Source organism: Lagopus leucura, unplaced genomic scaffold, assembly GCF_019238085.1.
Source record: "Lagopus leucura isolate 7727_CA_CO unplaced genomic scaffold, USGS_WTPT01 Super-Scaffold_1, whole genome shotgun sequence".
NCBI lineage: Eukaryota > Metazoa > Chordata > Aves > Galliformes > Phasianidae > Lagopus > Lagopus leucura.
The window spans coordinates 33,640,357-33,653,545 of NW_024962250.1; the positions used below are offsets into that span (position 1 = coordinate 33,640,357).

General features: G+C 38.2%; 1 protein-coding gene across 6 annotated transcripts in view; it reads right to left on the reverse strand.

Annotated features, from left to right (window-relative positions):
- PPP1R13B (protein phosphatase 1 regulatory subunit 13B) overlaps positions 1 to 13,189 on the reverse strand; it is a 62,487-nt gene that overhangs the window by 39,972 nt on the left and 9,326 nt on the right. For 5 of the 6 annotated variants that reach the window (XM_042866911.1, XM_042866892.1, XM_042866901.1 and 2 more), the window contains exons 1-2: positions 11,409 to 11,635; positions 1,517 to 1,664 (exon numbers count right to left, since the gene is read on the reverse strand). In XM_042866911.1, the coding sequence (XP_042722845.1) occupies positions 1,517 to 1,664; positions 11,409 to 11,534 (274 nt within the window). In that variant the 5' untranslated portion in view covers positions 11,535 to 11,635. Of the gene's footprint in view, positions 1 to 1,516; positions 1,665 to 11,408; positions 11,636 to 13,189 lie in introns of those variants that run through there. The other variant, XM_042866917.1, reaches the window with a different exon arrangement.

Sequence of the window (13,189 nt, forward strand, 5' to 3'; positions counted from 1 at the left end):
ATTCTTCAGATTTTTAAGTACATCCTCAAAGCACTGTAAAAGCAGAAGGACAAATGATACCATATATGTTACACTTTCACAGGCCAGCAATTGCAAAATATTAGGGTTAGGTAAGTGCAGGTTTTTTTTAAAAAGCGTGCAGATCCATTTCATAAATTTATATGATGCACTTGGCATTTATAGATCCCCTCATAACCTAAACTTCTAAACTAGAAAATTTTTAACAACGCCATAAGCTTTATCCTTAAAGAGCTTTCTGTATTAAGTCATTTTGTATTCCTAGAACTGCAGACATGTTCAGCCTCTCCCTTGCTTACTCTGGCCTACACTCTTCAAATTCCCATCCAATTAGGAAAATTGTTGAGCCCCCTTTTCTCCTTATAAAGCCATAGAACAGTTAGGAAATGAAAAGATACCCCAGTAGGAAACTATTCTAGATTGCTAATGCTTAAAAGCTCCACAGGCATCTGAATAATGCAATAAACTTGTCTGCTTTACAAAATGAATAAGCAGCCCCTGAAGAAATACAACCCTTCTATAAAAAAATATGAAGAATCCTATCTCAAGTTATGACCCTAACAGTCTTCATAGAAAACCTGATGACAAATATTAATTCAAATAGGAGTGACCTTAGTAACTGCAGGATGAGAATGTATTATCTTCACTCATCCACTGATCCTACCCATATGTTGGTATACTATAACCTGGAAGCTTGCACTACACTTAACTGCTCAAACTCCTCTAGAAGCAGAGTCCAGAATACACTTGAAGAGGATCATCCCCTCGTTCTGTAAAATAAAAATTGCAGCACAAAAAGATGACAGACTGCTGCTTTCTCCAAGAGAAACTGTGAAGTGTTTGATGGTACATATTCATGAGAAATTCAGAGATCTACATCTTATTCTGGTGCAATTCTATCTGCAGAACTTTTGTTATTTAAGATGCAGGAGGAAAAATCCACAGACTGTATGATTCTAATATTCTGTTACAAGCATTCTTAGATTTCAGGTAGTGTTTGTGTGCAGTGAGGAAGCAGGACTGGGAATAATTTGCACCCACCTATTGTATGAGCAGATCACTAGCATTCCAAATTGTTAACTAAATTCTACTCCATCCCTAAGATGCTGTATGTCTATCTGAAATAAATGACACCTAGAAGTGAAAATACACCCATCTTTATTTATTCATTTTTATTTATACTGAGGCAGATACTGAATACTTTATATAACTTGAAAATCTTAAATACAGAAGACTAACATTTTAGACACACATTTTATCAATTTGTCACGGTTGTTGTCATGCCAATTAGTTCATGCTAAGGGAGGAAACGAAGAAAAAACATCAAAAATAATTGCATTCATCTCCACAGACACTGAACACCATGCTTTACACAAAAGTTTGCTAGAAAAAAAAAAAAGGTAAAGTACAATTAGGAATCACTGACATTCAAAACAGTGTTTTGGTTAAATAATTGTCATATGAATTTAAATCAATTTCCACCATACATTTTGCTTACCATTTCCACGCCATACTTCAGCCAGGTGGCAACTTCCTTCTCCAGGCTCCTTGCAGAACTCCACTACATCACGACAGGTTGTTTCTGGTGTAATTGGAACTTCCGTCAAAATCTGCTCGTTGTTACTCAGAAACACAGTTAATATCATCTGAAAGAAAAAAAAAAAAGAGCAGAATATTCAAAATCATGACTAAAATATGGGTAGAACAAAGCAAAAATCAAACACAGGGACAGAAAGTGACATCTTGTGAAGAGCTGCAGCTGCTTAGTTACCTGCCAGAGCTAAAACCACTGAGAAATCAGAGGTTTTCCCAGTTTTCTTCAGCTCCCACCCCCAGCTTGCTGTGTTGATCAGATATGTGCAACCTCGTCGCAGAAACACTAAGCTTGCTTTCTTCATTCAAATCTATAACAAAGGACAACTTTCCCTCTAGTAACTGCTGTCAGAAATTCCAATTGGAAAGTTGCCACCTTAAGAATATTCCAGATGACTTGACGTCAAAGAAAACAGAAAGAAGAAAAAGTAGAAAGAACTCCGGAAGGCAAAAGCCTAGTTCTAAGAGATAACACTACCCTAAGTTGAAATAAATTTCTATTCAAATTCCTTTCTTCTTAAATAAATGTGCACACAAACACATCCAGAGCTATTCCTATCCTTCTTCATCTCAGTAGATGTGTCCTGCTGCAACATCAAGCATTCAAAAAACTGCACTTATCAGCTTACCCCCTTGCTTCACATGTATTATGACATGATCGTTAATAATACATTCATTTGCTACATGAGATTTTCCCAGGGCAGTGGGCACAGCCCTGAGCTGCTGGAGTTCAAGAATCATTTGGAATACACTCTCAGCCATAGGGACACCGAGCTTTGAGTGGCCCTGTGTGGAGTCAGGATTTGGAATCGGTGATCCTTGTGTGTCCCTTCCCACTCAGAACATTCTGTGATTCTATGTTTCTACAAATTTCCCCTGCTAAAGACCTCTGCCTCATATAATGTTCTTAATGGATTTGGTTTGTAGGCCCTCATGGCATTAACTGCAAAGGGTTGGAAATGTGTTTTCAACAGCTGAGGGGCTTGTAAGAAAATAAAAATCCAAGAAACAGAAGTCCTAATATAGGGATTCTGAAGAGATTCATTTTTTCCCTGAAAGAGAGTGGTCTGAGTACCAGCTAAGGTTGTATTTGGAAGCAGCTATTTCTATGTCAGACTAAATCCTCAAAGAGATACCCAACCTTCAGCTCTTGCTCAAAATTTCACATCAACTCCTCTCCCTCACACCTCAATTTCCAATCAGTAAACAAGTCACAATACTGTTCTGTAAACTTACAGCAATGGAAGACAGATAAAGCAAGATTTCAAAGATGTGACTTTGATAATGGATGTCCCTAAAGAATATGAGCAAATTACTGACTTTGTCTTCAGAAACAGTACTCAGATCTTTCTAATAAATAAAATTTAGCATCATATATTGAACTACAAAGATTAAACCTAATCATTTAGCAGCTCTTCATTAAATGAGCACTTCACTTCACTAGAGTTGTGCTTCAATTTGCACAGATCTTACATATTTGTAAGATCTTTCATTTCTGAGACCTGTACCAAACTGGAGGTCTGCATTACTAACAGCTACACACTGAGCAAAAGCAGTCTATCCCAGCACTCTGACTATTTCAGAAACGCGACAAATTCCAAGGAATTTGGATGTTTCCACTTCTCAGTTTCCCCGTCAGACCTTCAGGCTATTTTAGCCCACATTTCTACACTCTCTCAGCCTGCCAAGCTTGTACTTATCCTCAAGTTTTCAAATTATCTCCATTTCCATGCAAAGAGCAGCCCTCTGGGGCTGTAAATATACTAGCACTCACCCTTGAGTTTCTTCAACAGTAATATTAAAGTGAGCTACAGTAGATAGGATACAACAGCAGATAATGAAGATGTCTGTAACCAACTGTTGTTTACAGCTCACAATGTTATTTTTCCTCATACACAGAGTTGGGGCAGCCAGAACTCAGTGGATGTGGAACCTTTTACAGAATATATATCTGATGCGGAATCCAGTAGTGGAATTTTACCTAGTATTTAAGAGGAAAGAGTCCTATATGAACATAAAACTTACAAGGAACCTTAAGAGGTCATCTGATCCAGTCTCTTGCCTCAGGCAGGATCAGCTACACTGAAATTATCCTGCAGAGATGCTTGTTTAACCTGTTCTGAAGAACCTTTCATGATGGAAATTCCACAGCTTTCTTGAACCATCCACCCCAGAAGTCCAAGACTGTGGTTGTAAGGAAAAACTCCATAAAGCCTGGTCAAAACTTTACACTGCTTAACTTGAATCTTCTCCTAGCCTCAGACATTGTCATCCAAGATTGATTTTAGATGTCAGTACTAGTACTCTGCTTTCTCCAAGGAACGATATCACTCAATATCATCTGCAAGACAACCAGGAAAGGTGGCTTGCTAACAAAGAGGCAAGGTTCTGTAGCCAGCTGTTCTCATGCTGCTCCCAAGCAAAGTTGTTAAAGTAAGGATTTATTTATTTTTAACAGGTTGTCGGAGTAACACCATGGGAACTGAAACACTGTGCTGTGAAACAGATGGCCTGAAACAAAAGGAAGACTCAAAATATTGAGAATTATTAACATCTCACAACATTAATTAGATTTTCAAGTCAGAGTCATAGCTCTCCCTAGTTGTGGTGGAGATGGAATAATAAAAGGTAATTCATAAGGAAAAAATAGAAAGGAGTGCTGATGGAACGAGTGCTGATGGAACCTTGAAATTTGCTGCTGAAGAATATGAGCAAGGCATACTTGTGAAATACACAGTACACCCACTGACGTAAACTCATTTTATGAAAAAATTGTTCTTACCCAAGGATCAGAATGCAGAGAACTGGTAATTCCTTTGATTTCTCATTTTAAATAGATTCCAAATGGCAACAATTGTGAAAACCCATGTTCTTAAAAATGAGTTCATAATCATATCAGCAATCCAGTTCAACCATCAAAAATCTTAACGTGTGGACACAGCAGGATGCAATAGGATCTACCCACGACTTGTGACTATGTCACTGCAGTGCTTCTGTGCTGTATTTTGTTTCTACAGAATATATACTGAGCTTCAAAATCTTGCACTTGCCTTCTCAGTATACAGATGCCACCTGTCTGCTACTCCTCCTTCCAAACCAATGGCTTTATTCCAATTTCCAATTCCTGCTTCTATTTACTCTTCCCCACTTCTAGTATAACCCTTCATGGTTCAGTTCTATTCCATGGCAGGTAAACTCTACCAACATCACAATCTGCCCTGTTATCTCACTCATTTCTCAGCTTACCAAGAACTTTCCACTCAGCTGAAATCTTTACCCAGCAGAGAGACATATTTACACATATGCTCTTCATCAGCTGTCTCCATTTCTCCAGTTTCAGTTTTCATCTCCCATACCACTCTGTAGCTACATTTAATCACTCCTGCCATTTCTCAAGGAGCAGGAGAGAGGGATAAATTCATAAGATCTTTATCCTTGCTTCCTACCTCCTCTCTTTCCACAGCTGGATAATGTTGCCCACAAGCTTCACCAAGCATTTTCCATAGAGACTGCAATTTTATCTTTCTAGACCTCATTTCTTACTGATGACTCCAAAATCATAACCATCCCCAGTTAATTCTTGTGAATGCCTGACTACCAGTTTGAGTTCTATATGGCTGGCACACAGCCTTTAGATTTCATACTCATTATAACAGAGACCCAACATTAGAAGTTGTAATACAGGTATCTTTGACACCAATCATTTTCTCAGTTTTGTGTCCCAGACCCATCTCTAGTTCATCTGTGCACCACATAAGGTATAGACAGCATTTTCTATCAGCTGATCCAGCTCATGCTCTCAGAACTTGGAAACACACCTATCAGTTTCCCAAAATTTCACTGGTGTGTTTGTTGTTTGTTTTTTTTTTTTCTTAAACTGAGTAAAATCTGTTTCTCAAACCTATGGTTTCAACCACACCATCTTTCTGTATCTGTCCTGTTAAGCACAATTTATTGCACTTCCCTTTTCCACTGTGACATGGAGTCTCCTTCCCTATTGTTTTTCACTCAATATTAAGTAATTGATGCTGAAGTGGTCCTTTACACCAGCTTCTGCTCTGCACGTGGTGAAAGATGTCCCTAGGCTATCTTCTGTACTGTTTATTGTGCTTATATACACCTAAAATTTACCCTTTTCCACAAACAACTTCCTTTGTCATTCTGGTTACAAAATAGACAAGCTACAATGAGCTGAAAAAAAGCTACTAAACAGGCAGATGCAACTCGTTTTGCCTATTTAGACTCCTCCAGCTGATCAGTTCAACTCTCACTAATGCTATTATTTATCATTGGGAAAAAAACATATAAGAACTACACAAAACTAAAAAGTTACAGCTGATACGTAGTTTTGGAATTGCTTAGAGAGTTAAGAACTTCCAACTTCATTCAAAGCCTTTCCTCACCCTTTTCCTGCAGTCTTACAAATAAAGAAAGAAATAACATCCAGCCACAGCCAAAAAGCCAAAACCCAATGCTTTTGATCTTCAGCTACTATCTCAAATTATGAAGGACAGGTATATATTTGGATTCTCTTTGACAAGTATTTTCATAGAGATAACACATACATCTTGCTCAAACAATCCCTATATTACCCCAAGATAGAAAACACTGATGCTTGAATAGAATTAAACCCCATCGCCTAAACTAGGACATAAAATCCCTCAATTGCCTTATGTCCAGGTTAATTTACTAACTCAGATAATGCAGTACACTGTGGCATTCCAGGCTAATATAATTCAGTATAAGCACACATCTCCTGATACCCTGCTCTCTGAAAATTGATTTAAGCTATCAGAAAAGTGCTAAGGGGTGAAAAACCGTCCCTTTGGTGACAAGCTAGTAATCCACAACCCTGCACAAAAAACGTTCAGAGAAAAAAAGTTACAAGGTTACAAGTTATCAATTACTTCATGCAAGTTTGCTTGCTTGCATGGAATTCATGCCGCTACATAAATCTTGCATTGGTTAAAGCTGTAGTAATTCTAGTTGCACATTTCAAGCTCCAAGACTGAATTGAATTTTCCTTGCAATACATACACCGTCCCTTTTTCAGAATGTAGGCTTGATTAGGGGAAGCTTTAAGTGATTATAGTTTGAAAGAAACCAAACTACAAAGTTAAAAACACAAAACTGTTTTAATTAAGACTATGTAAAGATGTATTCTTGAGTAATTTTTTCTTACTGTGACAATTTGGAACAAATCCCCAGTAAATCTCTAACGTTGGTTAGCATATGTAAGTCTCAGAAAAGCAGTAAGATTCAACCATCCCACTTTCATGTACTCAGGAGGAATCTTTGAAGCAAGGCTAACAAACAAGTTATTCACCAGCATGCTTAGAATGAAACTACGCTTTTTAACTGTAGATTTCCTGCATTGTATTTGTGATATTTCATATAAAAGTATCAAGCACATTTCTATTCCTCATGCATTTATCATTTCTTCTTTTCAACATTTTTCCCCCCATTCTTGTGTACGGGGTGAGAAATAAACAAGTACAATTTCATATTTCTGAATACATTTCCTCACAACTACCTGCACCAAACAGTCCAGGCCAAAGTTTAGCACTCAGTCATGGTTGTTGACTGCATTGGTACAATGCACAGAAGCAGTGTAACCAGTACAGACTTGTAGAATACAAGAAGGAGTAAAGCTTTCCACCAGACTGCATACTTTGCAAAACCAATACCATGATTCTTCATGCATTCTTTTTAAATCTGAAGACAACTGCTTCCCAATGACCTGCAAGAGTCACAACACTGGTAGCAGGTCTCTGATGCTAAAAACATCAGATCGTTCTTCTTCAGGCTGTTAAGAAGCATTAAATGCACACATTTCATTGTTGATAAACGTAAGCATTCATAAGAATACTCAAAAACAAAAACCTAATATTTCCCTTGGAATACATTTTTTACTTTGATCAAATCTGAAAATTTATGCTTTATAAACATATTTATTTGAACTAACTTCACAAAAGCCCTTTTTACACAGGCTCACAACCTGCTTGTTTTTCTTCCAGTGATGACAAAACATTTGCTTTGACATCCACCTCTGGAGGCATTTGCACAAGACAATCTGACTACAGAAAACGTAGCAAGAAGGTAACAACTGTTTTGTCAGCCAAGACTCGTAGCCAGAAACTAAGCAACGGAGGATAAAATCCCTTCTTTTGGGATTCTTCTGTGATTCTGTGTGATTCTGTGATTTTGGTAGAGCACAGCAATCGCTTTTTAAAAAATGACTTAATTTCTATTATAGAAACGCAGTCATTATACATTAAAAGAATTAAAAGAGATCTTCCCTCAGTTCTGTCATGCCCACACACATGCAATGGCTTAAAGAAGGGAGGAAAAAACACACAGATGTTTTCTCTCAGGACTTTCACAACTGTTACTTTTGTCCTCTTCAGAAAATAAGCTCTGACAGCCAGCATTCCACAGGATTTAGACCATTTCAAAAACCTACACCTGCTTGCTCTTTATTTGCTCTTTGTTACTGAAAGAGAAGACGCTACGGAACCAAGGGCAGATTCAGAATGTAAAGCCCGTTATTCCAAATAAGGCAGGCTTCTGGGACAGCAGAGAAACAAGCCAGCAGTTTGGCTAGAGGAAGGAAAGAGCAACATCATCAAGTATTTAAATACATCCAACTAAGCAAGGCAGGTCTGTGGATTATAACGAAAGGTACAGTAGTAGCTGGCTGGAAGGCTTCCAGAGCTCCAGGAAAACAAAACCTGGTGAAACAACAGCAATTTAGAAGTTCACTTGTGTAAACACACGAACAGCCCATGGACTCCAAAGGACATTCAGAACCCACTTGGTTCTATCAGAAGCCACGGCACTATGCCTCGCCAGCTCTGCAGGCTTTATCTTTGCAGAAGCTGTTTGCTGTTTGTCACAACATTGGAATGCTGCCTTTTAGATTCAGAATGTTCCTTTGAAAGCCAGCAGCAGTTGGGATTTTGATAAATTAGTTAAAAAGAGGGGCAATAAGCATGTGGCTACAGAAGAGAAAATGGCTATAGCTGGAAAGGGGCAAGTTAAAGGGCTAAGAGTTTGCACTACAAACAAAACTATTTAATTTAAAAGGAAATCTGTCCAAGTGCAATATTTAACATTGGAAGCTAAAAGGAACACAGCCTGAAGTTAGAGAAATATATAAAACATGCCTCTTGTGATGTTTTATAGTGGAAAATGTAATTTGGCACTCGCTACAGAATGAGTTCAACATCCCTGCATCATTATCTGTTGGCTTGATTCCTAAATTGCTACATCTGGAGGAACAGCAAGAGATCTTGTTGCTCTTTGATGCAAATAATTCCACAAAAGGACTGCCAAGGCACAAGTTACAGCATAAGAGACTTCAGAGCACAGTGATAACTTAAGGTATGCCAACAAGTTCTTGCCAAGCACATTCTGTCATTAGCTAACTGAGTTCAAATGAAGAGATTTTTATTTTTTCCAGAGCAAGGCTTTGAAATTTCACACTATCCCACTCCAGGCCACGTGCTATCTTTCAGTGCGTAAAACCACCACTATTAAAAGCAGAAGGCAGAAACCTGGAAGGCTCTGTGTGCTCATCAGTTGATACTGGACTTCTTAAGCCCCTCACAGAAGTCATGACAGTTCAAAGAAAGTACTCTCACCTTGCTAAATTATTATGCTCTGATTTGTAATAGGACTACTGAACATGAGTCCTTGCCGTCTATCAATGGTGAACAGAAGCAAACTCCAAGACTTCTTCAGAACATTCTAGGATACCTGCTGGCCTTGCTGAAGATACTCAATTTCTGTTCTACAATACTTTTTGTCTGTATGTCTTTGTATGACAAAGCTCATTTGTTACTGCCTGCCTAATTTCAATGAAATTTATCTACAGCTCCAGGAGGTAAACAAATAAATAAATAAATCAGCAGGCACATCAATTTTGTTCTGATTAGAAAGAAAAATAAATTGCTCATCTATTTAGGAAACCAGCAAATGCCTGCTACATCTAAGCACATTTACAATCGTTTGGGCTTCTTAATGGGAACTCCTCGAAAATGCACGATGCTCATGTTTCCACTGTACTTCACATCTCCAGCTCAGCTACCTCCAAATCAAATGGTTCAAAGTTAAGTGGGGAACGCGGGACAAACTGAGGCCCTAAAACTCCTATGGAAAAGAAGGGAGGAATCCCTGCAGCACAGCAGCCACATCTCATTCAACTCCACGCTCATGTTGAGAGCTGTAAGTCTTTCCAATCTGTCATGATAACCCGTACATCATACATTAGAAGCACGAACAGCTTGAATCAACAGTCCTACAACATTAACTGCCTATTTCATTTACTCAGCTGGAGAGAGAAACAATGCATTTAAAAACACTGTTAAATATTTTGCTTTCCAAACCATGTTACTAAAGAACAATACAACTCCAGATCCTGTAAGATTTGCAGTAAACTCTGGTGAACTTACAATAAATTAGGAACAAAACCAAATTAATCCACGGTGACTCACATTCAGAGATCATTTTATTTAATAAAGAATCTCAGCTTTCCATTTGAACCAGAAGAAAGCTAAAAAATGTTAAAGAAAAAGGAGCCTTTAACTTTCTTGGGAGGTAGGAGGTATGGGGAGAAGCCTTATTTAAGATTTCTGCATTTTGAGATTAGCAGCACTTGAGTTTCCTTTAAAAGACAACTCAGGACAACACAAGGCAAAGCTGAAGAAGAACAAAGTTAAGCACATTGAGGGAACACTTGCACCTTAAAAACCAGCTTGTAACAGAAGAGTCCCACAGAATTTATATCACGGAATGGAGCGTTCTCAAATTATTAAAAACATTTTGGCCAAGGCGAGGGAAAGGGAGGTGCTGATGTTTCTACAATCTTGTGTTTGACCTTGTCAAAAGCTACTGCAAAGTCATCCAAAAAGCACTGAATTCCAGAAAAGCTTGTCTCCTATGCAGCTGTCCCATCAATCTCATCAGATAATTACAAAATAACAGCTATATATTTGTGCTTTTTCATTTAATAAGTTTGCTAATAAGTAAATCCATACCAGAAGACAAAGCTGACCGAGTGGAGGAAAAAACAAAAAGAAAGGATCTTTAGGGGAGACATTTGTCTTCTGTCAGTTAATAAAGGCAGCTCGTGGCCAACCCAACAACACTTTCCATTTTAAAAACATCTATGAAACCTACAGACTCACACCCATTCATAAAGTTACAATCAGAAGCAGCACTCCTCTCTTCTTTTCCATATTGCACAGTGAGAACAAACCGTCACGGCTTTCTTCCATTAACAAAATACTGATTGTTTCACAGATCGCTCGCAGGAATACCAGCCATTCAATCTGTGATGTAACGTTATCTGGCTTGGCAAAAACGTAAGAAGTGAAAGAAGAACATACCCCTTGGGATTCAACAGGCAGTCTGCAGAATTCTCCTTCCATCATCAGAGTAGAAATTGCACAGAATAGAAATGAACTCTTTTAAATTCTCAACTTCAGTATTTGCGTGGAAGGTTTAAAAATTAAGAGCTGCTCTATTTTGCTGTCAGACACCCACTTTGGCTGAATCAAACAAATAAAAACAAGCACGCAAGGGTTCCCTTCCTCCCCCTGCCCACAAACTCCAACTGAGCTTATTACTAGGTAAAGTTTTATAAACTTAGATATTTGTTACACAAAAGAAAGCCATCAAGGAAAGATTGCACTTACAAACACCCTAATCCATGAGAAGAAATCAGTGCTCAGCTCTTTGTGATTTCTTCTAAAACCCAATTTCACAGCAAATAACAAAAAGCAAAGTAATCCCACCTTCTTTTTTATAACTCTGTCCCTTGTCCAGTTTTTAGAGTTACATCCAGTCTTTTCCGGTAGCCAGGATTTCTCTTTTGATGTTTTTATAATATTCTGAAGAACCATTCTTAAAATATTCTTCATGTCAAAGTTACAGCAGTGATTAAATATATTGTGCAGAGCTAAAACCTAGAACAGTTCCTGTGCAACAGCTACAGTGAAAACTACTTAAATGGAGTATTTTTGGTCTGCTGGCATACGAATTCAAGCAGCAATGACGAGCAGTGATAAGATGTTCCAAAGAAACAAGACAGGCCACAGTTGTGACAGGAACAAGATAGGCGAGATCAAGTTTCCCCTAATTAGGCAAGGTTGCAGTAAGGGAGTTCTGCTATCCTCTCATTGTGCAATAGTCATCTTTGTTTAATATCATAATGACAAACATTAAATATTCATCTTAAATAAATTTACATATAAGGCTCTGTCTGTCTCAGAAGAGACAAGTGATTTCTCTGCTGCAGAGGGCAATGAGATGAGCAAAAGTTCCAAGAGCAAATGATTCCAACTCTCAAACTCTCCAAGTCTCCCAGAGACGTTTCCACAGTACATTTCCTTAAATCAGCAAAATGATTTTAGAAGACCAATCAGCTTAAAGAAAACAACAGAACCCACCACACACTTAAACTATAGTATTTTTAGGCATAAGTACTGCGCCATTCTTGGCAAACTCTTTCTTCTTGCTGGACGTAATTCAAGCAGCAGAGAATACAAAATGGTAAACTGTGGTTCTGACTGCCTCTTCATGTCAAGGGACACGGAGTGTTTATCATCATTCCTGTCAACACTGCTCAGGATCCAGAGTGGGGGACAGCAAGATGGCACCAACTTAGCTCTTACTGTGCAATTGCACGAGCAAAGCATATTCCTCGGCCCAATCCATTCCCTTAATAGAGAAAATGAATAGAAGGAGTAAGCAAGTGATCCGGGGGGGGGACCAAAACAAACAAAAAAAAACACACAAGCAAGAGAACTTAAACAACCCATCTCTCTTCCAGCAGATATGTTACATTTTCTGAGCAGCACCTCAGACATTAACTGCAGCAAGGGAAGAGCAATGGATTCTCAGCTCAATTTGCAATCTGCAGAAACGTGGCATTACCCTTCTCTAGAGCAGCAGCAGAAGGAAGAAAAAACAAGTAAGATGCCATATTTAGCTTGCTTCAACATTCAGAAACAGCACTGTCCTTCCTTAATGCATTTTGTTAGAAATGCAAACATTCTGATCCTGTGCAGCCTTCCTTCCTCCTCAGCAAACAAGTGTCATGTAAATAGCTTTATAATTAATATAGTAGGAATATAATTAGTAGAAGTATTTCAGACATTCAGAATGCAACAAAACATTAACCTATGAGGGACTGAGAACATTTTAAATAAATGAGAATCTAGAGGATATTCATTAAAAGGAAAGGGTTGTTTTGCTTTTGAAAGGGTGAAAAAAATCTAAACTGGTTGCTCTCCAAAAACAGATCATATCTTTATCTGCCAGAAAAACAAACTATCATATGAGTAAACATTTGAGAGACAAAGCTGGGCCCATATTTACACATTGTGCCCCTCTTCCAACTATTGCTACGCACTGGATGTTTGTGAATGGCAACAGAAAAACCCCAAAAACTTATGACCGCTGTAATTGCAATAGAAAGGCTTAATACTTCTGAAATACATCATGCATATATGGGGAGGTCCAAATCTAAAACCTGCCATCACTGTGAGCAATTGGGACCTTTCCAAGAAGACTA